Below are 23,705 nucleotides of genomic sequence, written 5' to 3' on the forward strand. Positions count from 1 at the left end.
CTGAGGCCGACGCCAGTGCCGCCCCAGATGGGACCCCCAACCCGCGCAAGAGCAGCAGCAATAGCACCCAGCGCCGCCCCCCCTGCAGCCCACCTCAATTCAGGGCAACGGTGCTGAGGGAAGACCCTGAGACCCCCCTTCAGAGGGGACCCCCCTCTGGCACCCCCCCAAGCTCAACCATCAGCGTTTTCCATCTGCTGCCTTTGTGCACCCCCCCCCGACCCCCAGCAATGTCCTCTGAGGATGCTCCCCATTGTTTTTTTTGGGGGGGTGATGGTGCTGCTTCATCTGGCCTCTAAATAAAGACCATCCCCAGGTGCCCAACCTCCGCTGGTGCCCAGGGAGCTGAGTGGTGTTCCGGCCTCCTTGTCTTCCTGCTCTTTGGGAGGGGGTACACATGTGAGGCCAAAGGAAGCCGCCCCCCCCACAAGGACACGGGGCCTGCGTGTGCCCCCTTGGAAGTCAAGGCTGCACCTGCCAATCAAAAGAGGGAGATGGCTATGCTTGGGGGTGGGGGAGCACACAACCCCAGAAGTAAAAGGGGGACGGCTGCACCACCACCAGACTAACCCCCACACCCAATCCTGTGTCCATGCGGTCCCCCCCAACCCTGCTCCTCCTGATGGGGGCGGACCTAAGCCTCTCCTTTACAGGGGGGCACAGTGCTCCCCCAGCCCCTCCCCTTTGGGCGCCAGAAGGAAGACAGGAGCCGAGCTGGAACAGTAGAAACCATTTATTCCCCTTTAGAAAAGGAAATGAAAAACTAGCTTTCGGCTACAAAGCTGTGATTTGGCAGTGATGGCCAGCTTTTTTTTTGTGGGGGGGGGGGGGGAGAGAACGAGAATGGGAGGGTATCTTTCTAGACAATTGCCTCCCAAAAGCACAGTGGAGTGAAGGGGGGGGGGGGCTGGACTGGAAATGTGTCTGTCCTTCCTGTGTAGGAAGAAGTCCCCCAAACACTCCTACCTCCCCCCAGGAGAGCAGAAAGGGCTCCAGAGTCATGTTGGGGGGGGGTACATGGCTGCTGTTAGGGAAAGCGCTAAGAAAAAGGGAAGTGTGGGGCGTTTGGGGATGGGGGGCAATGGCAGTGGGGGGGTGGAGCTGGGGACGGAGAGAAAGTGGGGGGCCGGCCTCAGAAGAGGGTCCCTGGAGGCAGGCAGCTGCTGGGGGGGCTGCAGCCCCAGACCACCCCCGACTGGAGCCATGCGGCTGGGGGGCTGCCAAAGGCAATGTCCCCGCCACCTGAAAGACACAAGGAGGTCAGTGGGGAAGGAGGAAGGCTGGCCCCCCAACCCCATCCCAGAGAAGAGGGCCTGGGGGCTCCTTACCTGTGGGGTAGCCCCCCTCCTCCATGCAGCTTATTTGGGGCAGAGAGAATAGCTGATCAGAGAGGAAACAGGAAGGCCCTGCACCCCCCCAAAAGAAACCCCAGCCTCCCCCTGGCTCTCCCCCCTCAGAGGCCCACCTGGCAAGACTGTCGTTGAAGTCGCCTTCTTCCTCTTCCTCCTGAAACCACAGACAGCCCTATTACTTGGGGGCCCACCGCATCCTCCCCCAAAGGGCATGACCAAGGGAAAGGGCAAGGGGCACCCCCATGAGGTACCTCAAAGTCTGCCTTGAAGGGAGGGCTGCCCAGAGATGGACCAGCTTCCAGGGGGCACAGCGGCCTCTGGGGGGGCTTTTCTTCTTCTGCCTCCTCCTCCTCCTCCTCCTCCTCCCTGGAGCCTAAAAAGAGGGAAGGCCCTGAGGAGGAAGTGCTGCCCCCATCCCCACCCCCTGGACATGTGCAGAGTGCCTTAATGGGGGGTAAGGGGGCTATCAGGCGAGGGGAGCGAGTGCCCAATCCTACGGGCGAAGGGGGGGCTGTATTTTGGCCAGCCAGGACCCATAACCTGCTGGGCACCCCCCTCCCTTGGCCCCCACTTCTGAGGGAAGGGGAGGCATGCCTTTTGGGGAGGGCCCCCCTCTTCCTCCTCTCCCCCCCCCCGCCAGCCCCACTGACCTGCCTGGGCTGCTTCCCAGAGGTCAAGGGCCATCTGGAAGGCCTGGGCCACCGTCAGGGTCACCGCCTGGGCCTGCAAGAGGGGAGCGCAAGGGGAGCAGGTGGGGAGGGCGCCCCCAAAGTGGAGGCTGCGTGGGGTCAGGGCAAGGGACCCCTCCCGGCAGCAATGGGGGTTCTTCTTACCACCTTCTTTTTGGGGGAGAGGAAGGCGTGGCACTCGAGGGCCCCGCTCCGGGGGTTCTGCGCCACGTAGGCAAAGACCTTGTTCTGGAGCTTGTCCGTTGTGCAGTAAGAGATCCTGAGGCGGAGAAGGAGGAGGAGGAAGGGGAAGGGGCCGCTCAGGAGGGCGAAAGGGGCCCTCTCTCCCTGGGCTTGGAGGCGCCCAGGGGCTGCCCCCGGAAGACAGGGGCTCCGGAGGGAGGCGGGCAGAGCCGACCCACCTGTAGATGGAGACGCTCTCGATGCTCTCGCGGGTCTCTGCGTCGCGGAGGGAGAGGCCTCGCGGGGAGACGCCCAGCAGCACCTTCCGCAGCTTCCCGGGGCCCTCCTTCCGGGCCTGTTTCGGGGGAGAGAAGCGAAGGGGGCCGTGAGCGGGAGGACCCTGCTTGCCTTGCCTTCCAGCCCCCCCCCTCTCTCTCCCGTTCTCTGACCGTGGCGAGGATCCTCCGGACGGCGGCGGCGGCCATCTCCTCCCCGCGGGGCTCCCCGACCAGCGTCATGCCCAGGTACTTGAGCGCGAAGCCCGCGAAGCCCTCCACCAGCAGCACGGGCTCCCGCAGCTCCGACCACGAAGGCCCCGCGGCAGCCGAGCAGCAGCCGGGCGGCGACGACGGCGGCGGCGACGCTTCTCCCGCCGCTCCGGCTCCGTCTCCGTCTTCTGCTGCTTCGCCGAGGGAGGGACCGAGGAGGAAGGAAAGGAAGGCGCCCTGAGTCCTGCGGCCTCCCTGCCAGAGGCTCCGGGGGAAGAGCGGCGGGGCCTCCCCGTCTCCTCCCCGACTCATTCACTCACCTTCCCGGGGGCGGCGGCGGCGGCTGCGGGGGCAGCGGAGGCGGGGGACGGCCAGGCGGTGGCGGGCGAGGCTGGGGCTCCGGAGGACGGCGCGTCCCGCCGCCCGCAGCGCCTCCATGGCGGCCTCCTCGCTCGCAGAGCACCGGCGGAGGGGGCGGGGCTTCGGGGATCGGCCCAGCGCGCCTGCGCACCGCCGCCTGGCCCCGCCCCCAGTGCGCGCGGAGATAGGAACGCAGAGAAGCCCCGCGGGAGAGAGGCGGCGGCCTTCCGGGTTCGCAAGGGTCCAGGAGGAGGGATCCTAAAAGGACTCGGCAGCCTGTCTTTCCCGAAGACAAGCGAAGGACACAGACAGAGCCAGATGGCACAACAGAATGAAGGCAGCACAAGGGCAGACCATCAAGGCACTGCGTTGGACTACGACCCTTGAGGCCAGGAGGGCTCGGTTCGCCGCCTGGCCATGAAGCCCACTGGTGACCTTGGGCGATAAGTCACACTCTCTCAGCCTCCTGCGCAGAGAGCCCCGGGGCGGGTTCGCCTGGGAGTCTCTGCCGGTCCGGAAGGGCTTGAAGGCAGGCGCGCTCCGCCCGAGAGAGGCGTCTCTTACGCCAGGGCCTCTTCCCGGAAGTCGCGGGGGGAACGCTGCTCTATTGTTTGTAGCTCTGTGGGTCCCAAGTGTCGCCGTGACGTCATCCCCGAGGGCCGGGCGCTGCGTGGCTGCAGCCGTTGCTAAGAGACGGTTGAGGCAGAGAGAGAGAGGCGAGGATGCAGCTGCGGCACGTCCGGACCCTCCTGGCGCCTCAGGTGAGAGAGAGAGAGAGAGAGAGAGAGGCCGGCGGGGCGGAGGCGGGGCCGGGGCCGGGGCCGGGGCCGGGGCGCCGCTTGACCGAGGGTCCCTGGCCTGCCTGCCTTCCTCCCTTCCTTGCTGTGTCCGCGCAGGACGGGGCGTCGCGGGTGACCTGCCTGGCCTGGGCCCCGAACAACGCGCGCTTCGCCGTCTGCACCGTGGAGCGCGTGGTGCTCCTCTACGACGAACACGGCGAGCGCCGGGACAAGTTCTCCACGAAGCCCATCGACCCCAAGGTAGGCGGCGGCGGCGCGAGGCGCGAGGCAGAGGGCCCAGGCTCTCCCCACGCGGCCCCTCCTGAAAACCCCGCTGAGGGAGCCCCTCCGTGGGCGGTGAGAGCCCTGTCTTTCCCCTGGCAGTTCGGGCGGAAGAGCTACATGGTGAAGGGGCTGGCCTTCTCCCCGGACTCCACCAAGATCGCCATCGGCCAGAGCGACAACATCATCTTCGTCTACAAGATCGGGGAGGAATGGTGAGGGGAGCCTTCCCGGACCCCTGGGGCCAAGGGGCAGCCTGAGGGGCCCAGGACGCGGCCCTCCAGCGCCACGCTCCCCCTCTTGGCTTTCTCTTTCAGGGGAGACAAGAAGGTGATCTGCAACAAGTTCATCCAGACGGTGCGTCAGGCCCTTGTGGCCCCTCTGCCCCTTCCCCTGCCAAAGGGGGGTTCACAGGGCTGCCCTCTCTGCGGCGGCTCCTGACCCTGGCTCCCTTCTCCCTTCTCCGCCAGAGCGCCGTCACGTGCCTCCTGTGGCCGGAGGAGAACACCATCGTCTTTGGGCTGGCGGACGGCAAGGTCAGCGGGACTCTGGGCAGGCGCTGCCTCTGCCAAAGGCAGGGGGGCTGAGTGGGGTTGGCGGTGGCCCCGCTTGCCTCATGGCTGGGTGGCAGAAGGGCATGGGGCAGAGCCCAGGGGGCCCCACTGCAGGACTGACTGGCCTCTTCTCTCCCACAGATCCGTCTGGCAAACCCCAAGACCAACAAGTCCTCCACCCTTTACGGGACGGACTCCTACGTGGTGTCGCTGGCCTCCAAGTGAGCGGGAGCCCCACGCCCCCTGACTGCTCCAGGGAGGCACCCTGTCCTCCCAGATGGCGCTTTGCCATCTGGGAGGAAGGCAGACCCCATGCTGAGGGCCACCTCTTTCCTCTGGTCATTTCCCTTTTCTTTGTCCTCCTTCTCTTTCTTCGCAGTGTCTCAGGGAAGGGGTTTCTGTCAGGACACGCAGATGGAACCATGGTGCGCTACTTCTTTGATGACGAAGGCTCTGGGGAGTCCCAGGTGGGGCAGGCCTCCCCTCAGAGGAGCCCTTTCCTCAGCATGACCAGGCTTGCATGGCTAGGAAATATGCCTCCCCCGGAAGCACCTCCCTCTGGCAATAGGAGTTTGCCAGCTGCCAGGAACCCGTTGCCTGACCAAGCAGAGGATCCCCCTCCCCAGGCATTTGAAGAAGGCATGACAGAAGAGCAGGGGCTCTTCCATTGTAGCCAAAGAGAGTAGCGTGAGAGAGGGGGCCATGCCTGCCTTTGGTGGGGAAGGATCAGCGTTCTTGTCTTGAGTCTCTTGCCTGATTTGTGACATGAACAGCTGCTTTTTTGGAAAATGCCAATCAGAAGAGAAGGCAAATACAAATAGAGCAAAAGGGTAAATAAAAGGCCACTGCCGCCCCCCCCTTGCCCCCCCCCCACCTGCCTCTTAGGGGAAAGAAGGTTATTCTTTTGCTGGTGGTGGCTGAGGGAGAGGCATATTCATATGGAGTCACTGAGGTAGGAGATGTGCCCCCTCCCCCTCACAACATACACAGTTCTGGAAAGAAGGCCCAGTAGTGCCCCCCAGTATCCTCAATGCCAATTCTCCTGGCCTTTGGTTTTTGTTGCAGGGCAAGTTGGCAGTGCATCCATGCCCACCTTATGCCTTGGCTTGGGCCTCTAACAGCATTGTGGTCGCGGGTTGTGACAAGAAGATTATGGCCTATGGGAGGGAGGGTCACGTCATCCAGACCTTTGACTACAGCCGAGACACTTCTGAGAAGGAGTTCACGGTGGCGGCAGCCAGCCCAGGAGGCCAGTCTGTGGTCATTGGCAGTTTTGACAGGTCAGCCAGTGGCTGGAGCTGGGGGTCAGGGGGTGCTGCAGAGGAAATCCCTTCCTTCCCCCTGACTTCTCTCCACCTCCCAATTCCCCCAGGTTGCGAGTGCTGAACTGGAGCCCGCGCCGAAGCGCCTGGGAAGAAGCCAAGCCGAAGGAGATCCCCCACCTCTACACTATCACTGCTTTGGCCTGGAAACGGGACGGATCGCGGCTTTGTGCAGTGTGTTCTCCCCCTTGTAGCAGCTTCCTGGGGAGGGGGCTTCCACTCCAGCGGGCGGGGGGCACGGGTGGACGGCAGCGTGTGGCCCAGGGCAGGAGGGCTGAAGATGCGTCTTCTCCCACAGGGCACTCTCTGTGGTGGAGTGGAGCAGTTTGACTGTTGCCTACGGAGGAGCATTTACAAAAACAAGTTTGAGATGGCGTATGTGGGGCCCAGCCAGGTATGTGAGGAAGGTTTGGGACACAGGGCCTGCTGGGCGGCTCTGGGCAGAGGGTTGCCAGGCGGCAACTTGGGATGCGAAGCGAAGAGGCAGAGGAGGGAGGGAAGGAGACTTCCTCAGTTGGCTGCGGAGGAGGAGGAGGCAGATTAAGCTTCCCAGATGTTGTGAGCAGGTGACCAAGTGCTGGCAGCCTCCTCTCTGGTGGGAGCCCCTGCAGCCCCTGAAGGGCATACTGCCAGCAGTAGCCCCCTCAGTGTTTGGTTGGCCAAATATGTTTTTGCCTTAGAATTTTTTGTACGGTTCATAATTGGCAAGATTGTGCTGTTTCTTCATCTTCAGTGTCATTGTGTTTTTGTTAAAAACGAAACGCTGGAGACATGCAGAAGCACTGGGCAACTGATGGAAGGCTGGTGTAAAGCTTATTCTGTCACACATGAAAGTTGCCAAAGACAGCAGCCTTACTTTTAGCTGCTTGCAGGGATAGAAGCCCCTCTGCCTCTTTGGGAGGCCAGCCTGGACCCTTGGGGACCAAACAGGACTGCCCCTTTCTCCCCACTCAGCTGCCCCCATTTGCAGCATTGGGGGGAGGGTTTCTGTTTGGGAGGAAAGCCCCAAGCAGCCGTAATCCAGAGCAGAGGACATGTGCTCTCTCCCAGGTCATTGTGAAGAATCTCTCCACGGGGGTGCGGATAGTGCTGAAGTCTAACTATGGCTATGAAATTGATGAGGTGAAGATCCTGGGCAAGGAGCGCTACCTAGTGGCCCACACTTCAGACACCCTTCTCCTGGGAGACATGACTTGCAACAAGCTCATGGAGGTACTCCTGGGGCGAGTGGGGTGGAGGCAGGGAGCCAGCAGGCAGTGGGCTGGGCTGTGGGAAGAAGGCCTTGTGTGGTGGCGGCAGCAGTAGAGCTGCTGCTGATCTCTGGGGGAGCTGAAGCACTGGGCCAAGCCAGTGCTCCCCACAGAGGCCCTCTGGCTGTAGGCAGATGGGTTGCTGCTGATGCCCTTCCTTCCCCCACCATCTCCGTGAGCCACCCCTTCTCTGTGTCCAGGGCACCTCTGTCTCCCGCTGGGCTCTCTCTGGTTCTCTTGGCTGAGGCCAGTTTCAGCTCTTTTCTTCTCCACTCCCTGAGCCAGTTTCCCTTGCTGAGCTGCACAGAGCTCTCATTCTGCTGAGGGAGAATCCCTGAAAGACTCTTTGGGGGTTTGCCTCCTCAGTGTGGTTAGTTCTTGATTGGCAGAAATTGCTGGAGTTTTCTCCGACCCTTTAGCCGAGCAAAGGGTTCTGGAGGCTGTGGCAGCTGTTTGGTCAGCCTCTGTGGGGTGAGGCACCAAGGGGAGCTGGAGGGCCAGGCTCTGAGCATGCATCGTGGAGGTGGGTGAGGGGCTATGGCAGGGCCAACATGGCCGGTGACACACTGCACAACTTCTCTCCCCCAGGTGCCCTGGCAAGGATCCGGTGGGAATGAGAAGTTTTTCTTTGACAACGAGAATGTGAGTCGGGGGAGTTGTTCTGCTCTTTCTCTCTTCTTCCAAACAGCTGGTGGATTTTTCTTGCATGTTTTCTGGCTGGGATGGGAAGGGAAGTAATGGGGTGGGGGACACTCGCTACCCTGCCCCTCCAACTGAGCCAGTGGCCTGCAGGAAGGAATTCAGAGTGGCTCTAGGGGCTTCCTCCATTGCACTCCAGGCAGTCCTAGCAGCCTCAGCCTCCTCTCCTCCCAGGTCTGCATGATCTTCAATGCTGGGGAGCTGACCCTGGTGGAGTATGGGAACGATGATATCCTGGGCTCCGTGCGGACAGAGTTCATGAACCCTCATCTCATCAGGTGAGCACAGGACCCCTCTGTTCCCAAGGGACTGAGAAGGGAAGAGGGACAGTGACAGTCTATACCTCTGCCCCTTGTAACTTAGAATCATAGTGTCACAAAGCTGGAAGAGACCCCAAGGGCCATCCACGCCAACCCCCTGCTATGTAGGAACTCACAATCAAAGCATTCCCATTAACAAATGGTCATCTAGCCTCTGTTTAAAGACCTCCAAAGAAGGAGACTCCACCACTGTCTATTGAAGGAGTTCCACTGTTGAACAGCTTCCCCCATGTCTCTTTTCCTTCCCAGTGTCCGTATCAATGAGAGGAGGCAGCAGGGGTCTGAGGAAAACAAACGCCTGGCCTACCTGGTGGACATCAAGACCATTGCGGCCGGTGAGAAGCACCCCATCTCCCCTCCCCACCCCCAACGAACATGGCTTTGGACTCATGAGCCCATGGATTCTGTCTCTTCTCTGTCCTTCCTACCCACCAGTGGACCTTGTGGCAAGCTGCAACATCGGCACCGTCAGCCACGACAGCAAAATCGACTGGCTGGAGCTCAACGAGACGGGACGCAAGTTGCTCTTCCGGGACAAGAAAATGAAAGTAAGGGAGGCCTGAGGAGGAGCTGTGGGGATCCTGAGGAAAGGGGAGGCCCCTGAAGGCCTGGGAGGGGGGCTTCTCTGTCACGACATGCTCCACCGATCCTCAGCTTCCCCTCCCTTCCTCTCTAGTTGCACCTCTACGACATCGAGAGTGCCACCAAGACCACCATTCTGAGCTATTGCTCCTATGTCCAGTGGGTCCCTGGGAGCGACGTAGTGGTTGCCCAGAACAGGAGCAACCTCTGCGTGTGGTACAACATCGACACCCCCGAGCGAGTGACCATGTTCCCCATTAAGGTAGTGATGGCCTCCTGCTGCCTCTCCAGTGCCAGGCCCCTTCCTTTAGTGGGCGGGAGGACGGAGGGCTCCTCGGACAGCAGGCCCTGGGGAAGGCAGGGAGGTGGAAGGGCAAGACTGAGGCCATGGCTCTTGACAGGGCGACATTGTGGACCTGCAGCGGGACAATGGGAAGACAGAGGTGATTGTGACGGAGGGTATGAACACCGTGTTTTACACTCTGGATGAAGGGCTCATTGAGTTTGGCACAGCCATTGATGACTGCGACTACCACAGGTCAGGGCTGGAAGGGGATTCCTTGGGCAAGCGATGGGAGGAGGACCTGGAGCAACCCTTGACATCATGACTCAAATCCCACCTCTGGCTAAGCGGCAGTGGCCATGCTGGGAGGAGCATGCTTTGAGCGGCAGTTTTGGGGGAAAGTCATGGTGTCAACATTGTGATAGAAATAGCTGGGAAGTTCCCTTCCTTTTCCCTCCCCACTGAGCCCCTTTGCCTCACACTTGCCTCGCAGGGCTGTGGCCTACCTGGAGACCCTGGAGATGTCTGACGAGACTGAGGCCATGTGGAAGACTCTCAGCCGACTGGCGCTGGAAGCCAAGCAACTGCACATTGCAGAGAGGTGAAGGGATGGGTGCAGAGTGGGAAGGGGGCTTATTTGGCCAGAAGAAGGCCCTGGTGGCCCCAGCAAAAGCAGCCTGATTTCTCCAAGCAATCCTCAATGGATTCCATGGGGTTCCTCCTTCCCAGTTGGCCACATAGCTGTCACAAATACAAGGGGACAGGGTCCCCTCCTACCTGGACTTTGGGTTTGAGGTGGCTGTGTGTGGGGCTCTTGGAGGTGCTGCCTCCATGCCAAGCCCCTCTCTCCCAGCCTTCTCTTCCTTTCCCTCTGTAGGTGTTTTGCTGCTCTGGGAAATATGCCCAAAGTCCGGTTCCTCCACGAGACCAACGAGATTGCGGACCAAGCAGCCAGGGAGTATGTGAGTAGCACCAGAGTCTTCCAAGGCATCAATGGCCTCCCTCTTCTGTCCCCAGACTGTGGCTGCAGCTGTGGCTGTGTGTGCCCTTGTGAGCATACACACACACACACACACACACATATGCACACCTCAGAGCCACACACGCACCTCCCACTTCCCTGCCGCAGGTGTTGCTGCTGCTGGGGCCTGCCTTGCTTCCAACCTGCCCCCTTGCTCCCTCCCTCGGCGGGGGCTCCACTCCTACCTTTGTGCATTTGGGGGAGAGCCTCCTCATCTCCCTGAAGGCCTCCCGTGTCTCTTTTAAGGGAGGGGATGGCACTGACTACTACCAGGTCCGGGTCCGCCTTGCCATGCTGGAGAAGAACTACAAGCTGGCAGAGATGATTTTCCTAGAGCAGGTGAGTAAAGGAGCTGCAGTTGTTATGTGCCCCCCCCCCCCATGCCCACGCCTTCCCTTCAACTACCCTGATATTTGTTGGAAGTCAAACTCAGCCAAATCCTCAAGGTCTAGCAAATTCTTCACTTGCCTGGAAGACAATTTCATGGTCCAAAAGGTGGAAGAGGCAACAAGGGGGTCAGCTATTTTGGATCTGATCCTAACCAACAAGGATGACTTAGTTAATGGGGTGCAAGTGGTGGGATCCTTAGGTGGAAGGGACCATGTTCTCCTGGAGTTTGTTATACAGTGGAAAGGAGAAGCCAGGCAGAGTCAGACACGCATCCTAGACTTTAGGAGAGCGGATTTCAGTAAACTTAGAGAAGTATTGAGGGCGATTCCATGGTCAGAAATACTAAAAGATAAAGGAGTTCAGGACGGATGGGACTTTCTCAAAAGGGAGATACTGAAGGCACACTTTCAAACAGTTCCAGTGAGAAAGAAAAACGGGAGGTGTCTCAAGAAACCAGGATGGATGACTAAGGAACTTTCAACGGAGATGAGTTTGAAACGGAAGATGTATAAGAAATGGAAAAAGGGGGAAATCACAAAAAAGGAATTCAAAGAAATAGCAGGCATTTGTAGGGTAAAGTCAGAAAAGCTAAAGCGCAGAATGAACTCAGGATTGCTAGAGAGGTTAAGAAGAACAAAAAGGGCTTTTTTGGATATGTCCGCAGCAAGAGGAAGAAGAAGGAAACGGTAGGTTCACTGCGTGGAGAAGATGGCAAAATGCTAACAGAAGACAGAGAAAAGGCAGAATTCCTCAAGACCTTCTTTGCCTCAGTCTTCTCCGAAAAGGAAAAGGGGCTCAACCTGAAGATAATGGAGCAGAGGACAGAATAGGGGTATTTCAGCACAGAATAAGTAAAGAGATAGTAGAGGAACACCTTGTTAATCTAAATGAATATAAGTCTCCAGGACCAGATGAACTACATCCAAGAGGATTAAAAGAGCTGGCAAATGTAATATCGTAGCCATTGGCAATAATAGTCTTTGAGGACTCCTGGAGAAGAGGAGAAATCCCAGCCGACTGGAGGAGGGCAAACGTTGTCCCCATCTTCAAAAAGGGGAAAAAAGAGGATCCAAACAATTATTGTCCAGTTAGTTTGACATCTATACTAGGAAAGATTCTAGAGCAGATCATTAAACAGAGAGTCTATGAACATCTAGAAGGCAATGCCAGCAGCACCAAAAAGTCAACATGGGTTCCAGAGAAAGAAGTCATGCCAGACAAATCTGATCTCCTTCTTTGATAAAATGACCATCTTGTTAGATGAAGGGAATGCTGTGGATTTCAGTAAGGCCTTTGACAAGGTTTCCCATGATATTCTTGCAAACAAGCTTGTAAAATGTGGGCTAGACAAGGTAACTGTTACATGGATCTGTAATTGGTTGACCGGCCGAACCCAAAGGGTGCTCAACAATGGCTCCTTTTCATCCTGGAGAGAAGTGACCAGTGGGGTCCCACAGGGCTCTGTCCTGGGCCCATGGCTATTCAACATCTTTATCAATGACCTGGATGACAGAATTGGGAGCATACTTATCAGATGACACCAAATTAGGAGGAGTAGCTAATACTCCAGAGGACAGGATCAAGATTCAAAATGATCTGAATAGACTAGAAAGCTGGGCCAAAGCTAACAAAATGAAATTCAACACGGAGAAATGTAAGGTATTGCACTTAGGGCGGAAAAATGAAATGCACAGATATAGGATTATGGGGGACACCTGGCTGAATGAAAGTACATGGGAAAGGGATCTGGGAGTCCAAGGAGACCACAAGTTGAACATGAGTCAACAGTGTGATGCGGCAGCTAACAAGGCCAATGCGATTTTAGGCTGCATCAATAAAAGTGTATAGTGTCTAGATCAAGGGAAGTCATAGTGCCACTCTATTCTGCTTTGGTCAGGCCCCACCTGGAATATTGTGTCCAGTTCTGGGCACCACAATTCAAAAAAGACATTGAGAAACTGGAGCGTGTCCAGAGGAGGGAAACTAAAATGGTGAAAGGTCTGGAAACATTGTCCTATGAGGAACGACTCAGGGAGCTGGGGATGTTTAGCCTGGAGAAGAGAAGGTTAAGAGGTGATATGATAGCCCTGTTTAAATACTTGAAAGGATGTCATATTGAGGAGGGAACAAGCTTGTTTTCTGCTGCTCCAGAGAAATGGACCCGGAACAATGGATGCAAGCTCCAGGAAAAGAGATTCTAGCTCAACATTAGGAAGAACCTCATGAGAGTAAGGGCTGTTCGACAGGGGAACACACTCCTTCCTTGCAGTGCAGTGCAGTCTCCTTCCTTGGAGGTGTTTAAACAGAGGCTAGATAATCATCTGTCAGGGATGCTTTGATTTGGATTTCCTGCATGGCAGAAGGGGGTGGGACTGGATGGCCCTTGGGGTCTCTTCCAACTCTATGATTCTATGATTCCTCCCCTGCCCCCCGACTGATGCCACTTCTACTCCTAGAATGCAGTGGAGGAGGCCATGGAGATGTACCAGGAGCTGCACATGTGGGAAGAGTGCATTGCGGTGGCAGAGGCCAAAGTGAGTGTGGCAGTTTGGGTGGGATGGGGGAGACCCCTTTGTGCTCTCCAGCATTTCCTCCCCACTCCTCCTGTGCCATGGCCCTGTTCCTCTCCCCCCTCAGAACCACCCAATGCTGGAGAAGCTGCGCCAGGGCTACTACGAGTGGCTGCTGCAGAGCCAGCAGGAGGAGCGGGCCGCCGAGGTGCAGCAGGGCCAGGGGGACCTGCAGGCGGCCATCAGCCTCTACCTGAAGGCAGGGCTGCCGGCCAAAGCGGCACAGCTGGTGGTGGGCCGGGAGGAGCTGCTGAGCAACATGGACCTCGTCAACCGCATTGCCACTGCCCTCCTACGGGGAGAGCTCTTTGAGCAGGTGAGGTGCCCCCAGCCCTGGGGCCAGCAGAGGGGTTGAGAGTGAGTGTTGCGGGGAGACCACCCCCTGCCACCCACCCACTCTTCTGAGGGGGTGCCCCTGCCCCCCAGGCCTCTGCATGGGAGTGCAAGGTGGCTGAATGGGACTGTCCTTCCCAGTGTCCCCGTCCTTCAGGTGGGAGCAGCTGCATTAAAGAGATTTTCTTGCAAAGGCCTCCTAGGGCCGCGTTGGGGTTTTTCAAGCTCAGGATGGTGGCTGCAGGTGAAGGGCAATGCCAAGGGCCTCTCTGCCTGCCTCACTAAGGGAGGCCTCTTCCACACAACATGTTGTGCTCCAGCAGCCCTTTCCCTGCAGAGAACATGGCAGTAATCCCCTTACCCCAAACCTGCGCTCTCTCTCACTTAGGCTGGAGAGCTCTTTGAAAAAATCCAGAATCCACAGAGGGCGCTAGAGTGCTATCGCAAGGGGAGCTCCTTCCTGAAAGGTATGAGGGGGAGTGGCGAAGGGGCAGGTAGTGTGGCCTCTCCAAGACCTGGTCCTCCTGCCCCTTGATGGCAGACCAGTATCCCTTTACGTTTGGAATGCTCTTGTTGGGCCCGTACTGTAAAGTCACCCAGCATCCCCCCCCCCCCGGTATACTCACACCCATGGCTCCAGCCACAGCAAAATGGGAGCAGGAGGGGCATGAGGTGCCCAGCAGAGGGATCCAGGGCAATTAACAACAACAACATCAATAATTATAATAATTTTAATTTATATCCCACTTCTCCTTATGGATCGAGGCGGGTAACAATAGGACAAATACATCCATAAAATACATAATGCATATAAAACCGATACAACATAATCTCCTAACTCCCTACCTTAAAAACGAAAACAACAATATAAGATACAGATTAAAATGAATTCGAAGACATAATTGAGGCGTGATCTTCTTGGAGCAGACAGGGACTATCACGTATCAGTAGAACGGGAGGTCAGTCTGGAAAGGTCTGCTGGAAGAGATCCAGCTTGACGGCCTTTTTAAATGCATTAAGAGCGGTGATCTGTTGGATCTCCTCCAACAGCTCAGTTGTTCCATATTTTAGGAGCGGCAGTAAGTAAGCTGGACCCAAGCCATGTAGGGCTTTAAAGGTTATGACCAACACCTTGTACTGTGCCCTGTCCAGGCCTGGCCAAAATAAATGTCAAGCTCTTTGCCATGCCTTATTCCCATGACTATTGCCTCCCCTTGCAGCAGTGGAGCTGGCACGCTCAGCCTTCCCAGCAGAGGTGGTCAAGCTGGAGGAGGCCTGGGGTGACCACCTGGTGCAGCAGAAGCAGCTGGACGCTGCCATCAACCACTATATCGAGGCCCGGTAAGTGCCTGGCTGGAGTAGGCACGCTGGCCCCTGTACCCCAGCTCTTGGGGCCTGGGCAGCGCCAGGGCCTTGCCCTCAGGAATATGACTTCTTCCAGGTGTGCCATCAAGGCCATTGAAGCAGCCATTGGTGCCCGGCAGTGGAAGAAAGCCATTTACATCCTGGACATGCAGGACCAGAAGATAACCACCAAGTATTGCCCCAGGATTGCCCAGCACTACGCAGCCCTGCAGGAGTATGAGGTAAAGCTACCTGCTGCCCCCCACCTGCCCAACCCAGGCTGCAGTGCTCCAAAAGCCTTCCCCCCAGCCCTGATCTGGCTGACTGTCAGGCGAGTCCTTTGTTGCCCTCCCCAGATTGCAGAGGAGCTCTACGTCAAGGGAGACTGCATCAAGGAGGCCATCGACATGTACACCCAGGCCGGGCTCTGGGAACAGGCACACAAGGTGAGGGGGGCTTTGCAAGTTCTTCTGCAGAATGCATGGCGACTGATCCCTGGTGCATCCGGGCTGCAGCTGCGGATGGCGTTTCCTCCAGAGTTGGAGGCAGTTGGACCTCCTGGAAGGGAAGCGACCCACGGAGGGTCTCTCCACCTCCCTGCCTCCCCAGAGTGCCCCTGTGGGTCTGGCCCTCACTCTGAGCGATGGAGAGAGAGAAAGAGATGTTCTGGAACCTTTCTTTGTAGTGCAGGGAGGACCCACTCCCTTGCGCCTGCTCCATCCCCACTCTCCTTGCAGCTGGCATCCAAGTGCATGCGGCCAGAAGACGTCTCCACCCTGTACATCACACGGGCTCAGGAGATGGAGCGCCAGGGCAAGTACAAGGAGGCCGAGAGGTGGGTGCAGGGGCCCAAGGCGCCAGGGAGGGGTCGGGAGGCCTGCAAGGCATCAGCCCGCCTCGGGGAGAGATGAATGGGATGGTCCAGCTGGCCAAACTTCCCTTTTTCCAAGGTCGGGGTTAGCATTTCCTGGGAAGTGGCACCCTCAGCCCAGGATGTGCCCCCCTCCCCCTGCCAGGCTGTACATCACAGTGGATGAGCCGGACTTGGCCATCACCATGTACAAGAAGTGCAAGAAGTATGAGGAGATGCTGCGCCTGCTGGCCAGGTACCACAAGGACTTGCTGGGCAACACACACCTCCACCTTGGCAAGGTAAGGCACGCCACGTGAAGGGGGCCTGGGGCCAGCAGGTGGCTGTGTGGTGGCAACATGGCCCAGAGGGAAGGAGGCGCTTTCATTTGGTAATCGGGTGGCTGTTGGCACAGGAGCTAGAGGCTGAGGGGCGTTTGCAGGAAGCTGAATACCACTACCTGGAAGCCAAGGACTGGAAGGCGGCGGTCAACATGTTCCGTCTGAACAACATGTGGGATGAGGCCTACCGGGTAAGGGGTGGGCAGCACTGGGGTGTCTGCTGGGGTTTCAGCCTCAACTGGAGGAGGGCAGCACCTGAGGATCAGATTCTGAGCAGCCGCTGCGCCTATCATGGTTGCGCACAGCCTTCCTCCTTGGAAGCGGCAGCCATGGGGCCATTGCCTGCCCTCTCCTGCCTTTCCTCTATGGGAGGGCTGTCCCTTGGGGCAGCTGCAGGGCTGTTGCAGGCAAGGCTGCTGGCTTGAGTCCGGTGGGCACCTCTGCAGCTGTTCCACTCTGGGATCCTGAGGGGAGGCCACCATTCTCATTCTCATTCCCAACCCCAACCCCCTTTTTCTGTTTCTTGGGACAGGTGGCCAAGGCTCATGGGGGGGCCAGTGCCCACAGGCACGTGGCTTTCCTGTGGGCAAGGAACCTTGGTGGGGAGGCAGCTGTGAAGCTCCTCAACAAATTTGGACTTCTGGAGATGGCCATCGACCATGCAGCTAACAACAGGTGAGGGGTCAGACGTGGAGGAGGGTCCATCCATGGTCCTTGTGGGTGGACCTCCTCCCAGAGACCCCCACACCATGCCCACTGAATGGAAAGGTGGCCTCACCTGTGAGAGGGGCCAACCTTGGCAGAGCATGAGGCTGAGCTCTCCCTCACATGGCTCTCTTTCTCTTTTTCCTGTCTCCTACCCCACTTTTCTTTTCTTGCAGCATATTTGACTTTGCCTTTGAGCTGGCCAGACTTTCCCTGAAGCAGAAGCTGCCGGAGATCCACTACAAATACGCTTCCTGCCTGGAAGAAGAGGTGGGGGGACACTGGGGAGGAGGGCTGGAGACCCCCAACGTTGTTTCTCTCTTCCTTTGTGTGGTGGGGGGGCACTGATGCACTCATCCCCTGCTTTGTCCCACTTCTTCCCTTCCCTCAAATTCAGGGCAAGTTTGAAGAGGCAGAGGTTGAGTTTGTGAAAGCCGGGAAGCCCAAGGAAGCAGTTCTGATGTGAGTGACCTCCAGCCCCTACCACCCTCCCTGCCATGGGTATGTCTCTCCCCTGCTCTCCCCTGGGCTGTCCACTCAGAGCTGCCTGTGATGGCTGCTGCCGCCCCCCTCCCCATGCTGGGGCTTTGACCATTGTTGCCCCCTCACCAGGTATGCCCATGTCCAGAACTGGGGGGCGGCCCAGCGTGTGGCTGAGGCTCATGATCCAGACAGCATGGTGATTGTGCTGGTGGGCCAGGCGGACATTGCCTTCAATCAGAAGGATTTCCAGAAGGCGGAGGCCCTGCTTCTGCGTGCTCAGCGCCTGGACTTGGCTGTCAAGCACTACAAGGTGCCCCCCCCTGCCGCCAGTCCTTTCCTCTTGGTGCAGGCAGATGGGCGGCACAGCCTCCTATGAGGAATATAGGGGCTCTTGAAAGAGGAACCAGCTGTCCCCTAGATGGAGGAAGGAGCAAAGGCTGAGAAGAAGGGTGGGCTGGGGGTCTTCGCCTGGAGAGCTGACCTCTTTGGCCCAAGGATGTTGGGGGATCCTCCACCTTGCTTTGGGGAACATGCAGAGCAGCTCCCCAAGTCAGCCTGGGTGGGGGGCAATAGGAATTGGGTCCCTCTGGGGTAACACAACCCCCTGCATTTGTCCCTCAGGAGGCTGCCATGTGGACGGATGCCCTCCGGGTCTGCAAGGAGTACCTGCCTGGCGACCTGGAGGCCCTGCAGGAGGAGTATGAGCAGGAGGTGGCCAAGAAGGGGCCCAGGTGACTGGAGGGTGGGGGGGCAGAGGGTTGGGGCTTGGGTCAGCACAGCCAGGGCAAGGGCTCTGTCGTGCATCTGTGGGGTGTCCCTTCCTGTCCCAACCTGGTCCTGAGCCAGGCTTTGTGGCCTGCAGGGGCATGGAGGGCTTCCTGGAGCAGGCACGCGAGTGGGAGCAGGCGGGCGAGTATGCCCGGGCCGTGGACTGCTACCTGAAGGTGCGGGACTTGAGCAGCAGCGCCATGATGGAGAAGTGCTGGATGAAGGTAGTAGTCATGAAATCATAGAGCTGGGAGGGACCACAAGGGCCTTCTAGTCCAACCCCATTCGGCCCTGCAGACTGTGGTTGGTGTGGCCGGCCAGCTGGCCAGCAGGTGCTGTAGGGTCCCCTGGGGCGAGTCTTTCAGGGCCCAGGAAAGGAGGGGCATGCTGCTTTGCCAGGCCAGGGGTCATGTCCAGTGGATGACGACGAAGGGGCTCTTCTCAGAGGGGCTCCTGGCCACCAAAGGGAAAGAAGGGGCAGGCCTTCTGGGGCTGCCAGTGTGATGACCACTCCCTCCCTTGGTCTCCTGGCAGGCAGCTGAGCTGGCCATCAAGTTCCTTGGGCAGCCACGGAGCACGGAGGTGATGCGAACAGTGGGGCCCCAGCTGGTCAGCATCGGGAAATTCAGCGTGGTGAGAGACAGAGTGGCTGTAACTGGGCTGGGGGGCAGGGGCGGGGGACCATTACCTGCCAGATGTCAGTTGAGCGAGGGAAGCCCAGCCCTCCCTGCCATTGGGCTGGTGGCAGCAATGACCGTCCTCTGCCCCCTTCCCCCCACCCCAGGCAGCAGAACTGTACCTGAACCTGGACCTGATCAAGGAGGCCATCGACGCCTTCATGGAGGGAGAGGAGTGGAACAAGGCCAAGCGGGTGGCCAAGGAGCTGGACCCCAGGTATGCCCTCCCACTTGGTTCCTTTGCCCAGGGCCCTCTGGGACTCACTTTCAGAGGCCTTCTGTGCCCAGGTTGCTTGGGGCTGGGGGAGGAGTTCTGCTGTCCACTTGGAGCCCCTCCCCCCTTGGCTCTCAAGGACCCCCACCTGCATTGGGGGCTGGCCTGGTGGGGGAGTGCCTCGGGTGTGTGTGTGGGGGGGTGAGAGGCTTATCCATCCCCCCGCCCCCCCGATCCATTCATCCCTGCTGTGCCCATGGCAGGTACGAGGAGTATGTGGACCAGCACTACAAGAACTATCTGAAGGACCAGGGCAAAGTGGACTCGGTGAGGAAGGGTCTGGGTGGGGCAAGCGCTCACAGTGCTTTTGAGGGTCTGGGCCTAAAGAGCTGTGGGTCGGAGGAAGAGGTGGCAGAGGCCTCCATCAGGTCCATACTCTGGCCAGCGGAACATGGCTGGCTCTCTGGGTGAGGGCAGGAAGGGCTGGGAGGCCTGGGCACAAGGCTGCCTCTGCAGATGCCCATCGTGGCCACAGACTGGCTCCCTCTGTCTTTGACAGCTGGTGGGTGTGGACGTCATGGCTGCCCTGGACATGTATGTGGAACGGGAGCAATGGGAGAAGTGCCTAGAGACGGCTGCCAAGCAGGTAGGCAGCAGTGGTAGTGGTGGCCTTCCGTGGGGCAGGGCAGTCTTGTTGCCTGACCTGTGGGCCTGCATGTCAGGAAGGGGGCAGAAAGGCCCACGGGAAGTAGTGCTCATGCCATCAGCAGGGATGCTGGTGCTCCTCAGGAGCATTCATTGCGCCAGGTTGGGGGCGTAACTCCCCCAAAGTCGAGGCCAGCAGGCTGGCCCCTCCAGCTGCCCCCAGGAGGGGCTTCAGAGCCAGATGGCCACCCTTTTGCCACTAGTCCTGGCTTGTTTTGCTCCACAGTTCTTCTGTCTCTTCTGCTCTACCTAGAATTACAAGGTGCTCCACAAGTATGTGGCTCTTTACGCCACGCACCTCATCCGAGAGGGCAGCTGGGACAAAGCTCTGGGCCTCTATGTCCAGCATGGAGCCCCTGCCAATGCCCAGGTGAGGGGTGTCGCAGGGCAGAGGGGTCGGGCCAGGGCCGTGTGTGCCCTGAGGGATGCCCATCAGCAGGACCCTCAGCCTAAAGCGCTCCTCTTCCTCCTCTTCACTGACCCAGAATTTCAACATTTATAAGCGGCTCTTTGTGGAGATGGTGAACGTAGGCAACATGAACAGTGCAGAGGCCTACCACAGCTGGGCCGACCTGCGGGACGTCCTCTTCAACTTGGTATGGGTCTTCAGATGACAGCTATGGCTGCCAGTTAGTGTGAGGGGTGAGCAATGGAGGGCCAGCGGTGTCACTCTCACCTCCTCCTTTCCTGCCGCCAGGAAAGGGGGCTTCATGGCCTGGTTCTCGGAGGGGATATCTCCCCACAGCTGCCCTCTGCCCGCCAGCAAAGGGCTTTCTGGATGCTTTTAAGTGCAGATCCCATCAGCCCCAGCTTTCACAGCCAGTAGCCAGGGATGAGGGAAAGCTGCAGATTGGGGAAGGGCAGAGGGCAGCATGGCTGGCTCCCTTCCCTGTTGGGGAACATCTTTCCCTCGATGGAGGCAGGGTGCACATGCCCCTGGGCCCCTGCCACGGAAAGCGAATGTTCTGACGCTCAGTGGTTGCTCCCCCAGCCCAAGCCCCGGGACCAGGCCAGCCTCGCAGGGCTCTTTTCCCTTTTGCAGCTCCAAGGAGGTTGAACCCCACACCTGAGGGTTTCTGGGGGCCCCAAGGTCTGAGGCCCCAAGCCAAACTGCAGTGTTTTCCTTTCTGCCTCCCCCAGTGTGAAAACCTTGTCAAGTCAAGCGAAGCAAACACACCTGCACACGAGGAGTTTGAAACCATGCTGCTTGTTGCTCACTACTACGCCACACGCTCTGCAGCACAGAGCATCAAGCAGCTGGTGAGGAGTGGTGCCGGCGGAGAGGGTACCCCACTTTTCCAGCCTCTCGCTTGTCCCCCCATTCTCTTGCTGAGTGGACACCCCTGGACTACTCCTCCTGCTCTTCCAGGGACAACCGAGGAGTCCCCATCTCTTCCCCACATCCTCACTGGTGCCTCCTGTCCCCTTGCAACCTTCTTTCCCCCACTGCCTCCACTGCTCTCCTTGGGTGCCCTTCGGCTTCCCCCTTGAGCCACCCAGCCTCCGGCCTCCAGGTAGCTCCCCTCTAGAGGCCCCCATCACTCTCCTGCCTGCTGGGCTCACACAGGCAACCCCCAGCACAGGATTGGGGGGGGGCTCTCCAGGGACCCCCGTTTGTCCACCTACCCATCCATTTCTCACCTGAACCAGGAGCTTCCCGGACAGACCTGGCTGCTGCACTGGGTGCATGTGGGTCTTAGTCCTCATGTGAGAACTTAGAGGGCAGCTCCATTTGTGGCTCTCCTCCTGCCCCCAGCATGTTGGCATCCTTGAAGCAGCCTGAATAGCTCCCCTCTCCTGTCCAGCCCTTTATGCACCTCTTTCAGACGCTTAAAGGGCTCTCAGAGAAGGGCTGCAAGGGGACTTTGCCCCCCTTCCTCCTCTAGTCTGTCCAAGGCAAGGTTCTGGAAGGTTTCACCTGGCCACACTGGACGCTCAGCCTTCCTGTGGCCAAGGGCAAGGAAGATGCAGCTTGTGTGGACTGGAATGGCTTTGGCTGCCCTGGGGTCAGAATGGGAGCCGCGGAGCAGAGGTCGTGGGCAGGAATGGCCAGGCCTGAGCCATCTCTCTCGCCCTCAGGACAGCGTGGCAGCCAAGCTCTCCATCTCCCTCTTACGCCACACAGACATTGTTCCTGCAGACAAAGCCTTTTATGAAGCTGGGACGGCTGCCAAGGTAAGCCTGGAGGTCTAGTGAGTGCCCTGGGAGAAATTCTGGGCAGCTGGATAGACTTTTCCTGGTGAGGATGCCCAGCCCCCAGGAGAGCCGGAGGAGTCTCCTTTCTCCCTGAGGGTCGCGGGAAGCTCATAGTGGGAGAGGGGAGATGAAGAGGACAGCCAAGAGAGGAAAGGGGGGTCTGGGAGAGCCTCTGTGCCCCCCCACTGTGGGAAACCCCAAAGGGTGGTTCTGTGGACATTGGCTCCATGCCAGAAGTGCCCTTTCCCTCAGGTGGGCTTTGCTGCCACAAGACAGATCCTTGCCCAGGGTTTGACTCTGAGGATCCCAATTGCTGGTGGGGTGATGGGGGTGTTCCCTCTTGGAGCATCTGAGGGGCGGGGGTTGCTGTTTGCCCTGCCAACGTCTTCTCCTTCACCCTCTGGGTCCTCAGAGTACTTGAGGGGCTAGATGGGGGAGGCATCTCAGGGACTGTTGGGAGTTGGCTTCCCTGAGCCCCAGGAGCAGCCTCTTGGCTGAGAAGGACCTGGCTGGTGTTGGCACTCCTGAGCCCAGAAGGCAGGGCTGGGGTAGAAGCCCTTTGCCTTCAAAGAGCTCCACACTGCCCTGGATTGGGTAGCCCATCTTCCGTCCCTCCATGTCTCCCGTCCCCAGGCTGTCGGTTGGGAGAACATGGCCTTCATCTTCCTGAACCGGTTCCTTGACCTGACGGATGTGAGTCTCTGGGTGGGCTCTTGTGGGTGCGTGGGGAGTGGGCCCAGCTGCCCTTCTCATGTTCTCTTCCCCCACCAGGCGATTGAGGAAGGCTCCCTGGACGCCCTTGACCACTCCGACTTCCAGAATACAGACATCCCTTTCGAAGTGCCACTCCCAGCCAAGCAACATGTCTCCGTAAGTTGAGAGGGGGGAAATGCTGCTGCATTTTTTCAGCCCCCAGAATGGGGGGGGGCTTTCTGGGGGGAGCAATAAGGCGCACAGCCTCTTCCTTCCCACAGTCACGCACCCCCTCTGAGAAACATTTCTCTTTGTCGTCCCCGGCATGGCAGGAGGAGCAGCGCGAAGAGGTCCGCGACTGGGTCTTGACTGTCTCAATGGACCAGCGGCTGGAGCAGGTGCTGCCCCAGGACGAGCGGGACACTTATGAGGCCTCCCTCGTGGCAGCCAGCACCGGTGTGCGCTCTCTGCCCTGCCTCATCACCGGTAAGAGGGGATCCAGGATCACCCCCAGTGAATGTCATCAGATCCCCAACCCTCTTCCCAGCACAGCCATTAAATAGTGACAGGAATGACCCAGCCTCAGTGGATGCTTTTGGAGTAGGCATCTGACCAACCCAATCCAATCTCCCACCTGGTTCTGCAGCCACTGCCAAAAGGGCCATGCTAAGCCTGGCAGGGGGTGGGCATCCTGAGTTACTTCCCTGGCCGTCCCCCTTCCATTATCAGTCCAGGGTGAGGGTCCCATGGAAGGGGACACTGGGGGGGGGGAGACTCCAAGAAAATGGTGCCAGGTAGTGCCCCTGGCAACAGCTGTTGTCCCCCTCCGCAGGCTACCCTGTGCTGAGGAACAAAGTGGTGTTCAAGCACCCTGGGAAGGAGGCCAACAAGGAAAGCTGGAACAAGTTCCTGATGGCGGTCAAGGTGAGGTGGCCAGTGGAGAGTCCCGGTGGGAAAGGGGGAGGGCAGGAGGCTTGGCCCTGGCTGGGTCCCCCAAGGCCTTGGTCTCCCCCACTTGACGCTGTCCGTCCTCCCCATAGACATCACATAGCCCCTCCTGCCAGGATGTCCTCAAGTTCATCAGCCAGTTGTGCGGGGGTCTCCCCAGCTCCAACTTCTCTTTCCAGTGAAGTTCCAGCAGCCAGGCTCTGTGTCCTGGAAGCCTTGCTGTATTTATTTTCCTGGATTAAATTTTCTGTTTGTATGCATTCGTGCTTTAGTGCTTCTGTGCAGGGTGCGAAATAGGCCGCTGAGTGTGTCTCCTGCATTTGCTGCCAACAGGGATGGCCACGC

At 58.6% G+C, this 23,705-nt stretch overlaps 2 protein-coding genes across 13 annotated transcripts; one reads left to right on the forward strand and one right to left on the reverse strand.

Annotated features, from left to right (window-relative positions):
* Nucleotides 1–718: 718 nt before the first annotated feature.
* On the reverse strand, nt 719–3,170 carry LOC149310265 (low density lipoprotein receptor adapter protein 1-like). 9 transcript variants are annotated; one of them, XM_089528248.1, is made up of 9 exons: nt 3,012–3,170; nt 2,653–2,882; nt 2,443–2,558; nt 2,186–2,300; nt 2,003–2,075; nt 1,604–1,743; nt 1,466–1,506; nt 1,329–1,357; nt 1,050–1,242 (listed from the first exon to the last, which is right to left on the reverse strand). In XM_089528248.1, the coding sequence occupies exons 1-9, from the start codon at nt 3,127–3,129 to the stop codon at nt 1,133–1,135; spliced, it is 972 nt and encodes a 323-aa protein (XP_089384374.1). In that variant the 5' UTR covers nt 3,130–3,170; the 3' UTR covers nt 1,050–1,132. The 9 variants fall into 9 exon arrangements, with proteins under 9 accessions (XP_089384370.1, XP_089384369.1, XP_089384371.1 ...); XM_089528244.1 differs by lacking the exon at nt 2,003–2,075 and having other exon boundaries at nt 719–1,242; nt 1,604–1,725; nt 2,653–2,879; XM_089528243.1 differs by lacking the exon at nt 2,003–2,075 and having other exon boundaries at nt 719–1,242; nt 1,604–1,725.
* A 538-nt stretch (nt 3,171–3,708) lies between these two features.
* On the forward strand, nt 3,709–23,616 carry IFT172 (intraflagellar transport 172). 4 transcript variants are annotated; one of them, XM_089528606.1, is made up of 48 exons: nt 3,709–3,812; nt 3,948–4,091; nt 4,215–4,327; nt 4,430–4,469; nt 4,583–4,648; nt 4,808–4,887; nt 5,046–5,133; nt 5,732–5,946; nt 6,039–6,162; nt 6,287–6,382; nt 7,039–7,200; nt 7,827–7,880; nt 8,112–8,215; nt 8,507–8,592; nt 8,693–8,805; nt 8,934–9,101; nt 9,241–9,377; nt 9,616–9,723; nt 10,000–10,084; nt 10,390–10,482; nt 12,990–13,067; nt 13,171–13,419; nt 13,825–13,903; nt 14,657–14,777; nt 14,878–15,022; nt 15,137–15,226; nt 15,518–15,615; nt 15,731–15,932; nt 16,046–16,162; nt 16,504–16,646; nt 16,853–16,946; nt 17,074–17,138; nt 17,289–17,469; nt 17,781–17,890; nt 18,022–18,151; nt 18,462–18,560; nt 18,712–18,821; nt 19,082–19,145; nt 19,378–19,464; nt 19,777–19,893; nt 20,009–20,119; nt 20,664–20,783; nt 21,603–21,698; nt 22,353–22,412; nt 22,491–22,589; nt 22,745–22,898; nt 23,245–23,336; nt 23,453–23,616. In XM_089528606.1, exons 1-48 carry the CDS (start codon nt 3,774–3,776, stop codon nt 23,540–23,542), a joined length of 5,316 nt encoding a protein of 1,771 aa, XP_089384732.1. In that variant the 5' UTR covers nt 3,709–3,773; the 3' UTR covers nt 23,543–23,616. The 4 variants fall into 4 exon arrangements, with proteins under 4 accessions (XP_089384732.1, XP_089384734.1, XP_089384733.1 ...); XM_089528608.1 differs by having other exon boundaries at nt 15,797–15,932; XM_089528607.1 differs by lacking the exon at nt 22,353–22,412.
* Nucleotides 23,617–23,705: the final 89 nt, after the last annotated feature.

The sequence above is a fragment of the Sceloporus occidentalis genome, unplaced genomic scaffold (assembly GCF_023333645.1).
Source record: "Sceloporus occidentalis isolate IW3139 unplaced genomic scaffold, rSceOcc1.0.p SCAF_6, whole genome shotgun sequence".
Taxonomy (NCBI): Eukaryota; Metazoa; Chordata; class Lepidosauria; order Squamata; family Phrynosomatidae; genus Sceloporus; species Sceloporus occidentalis.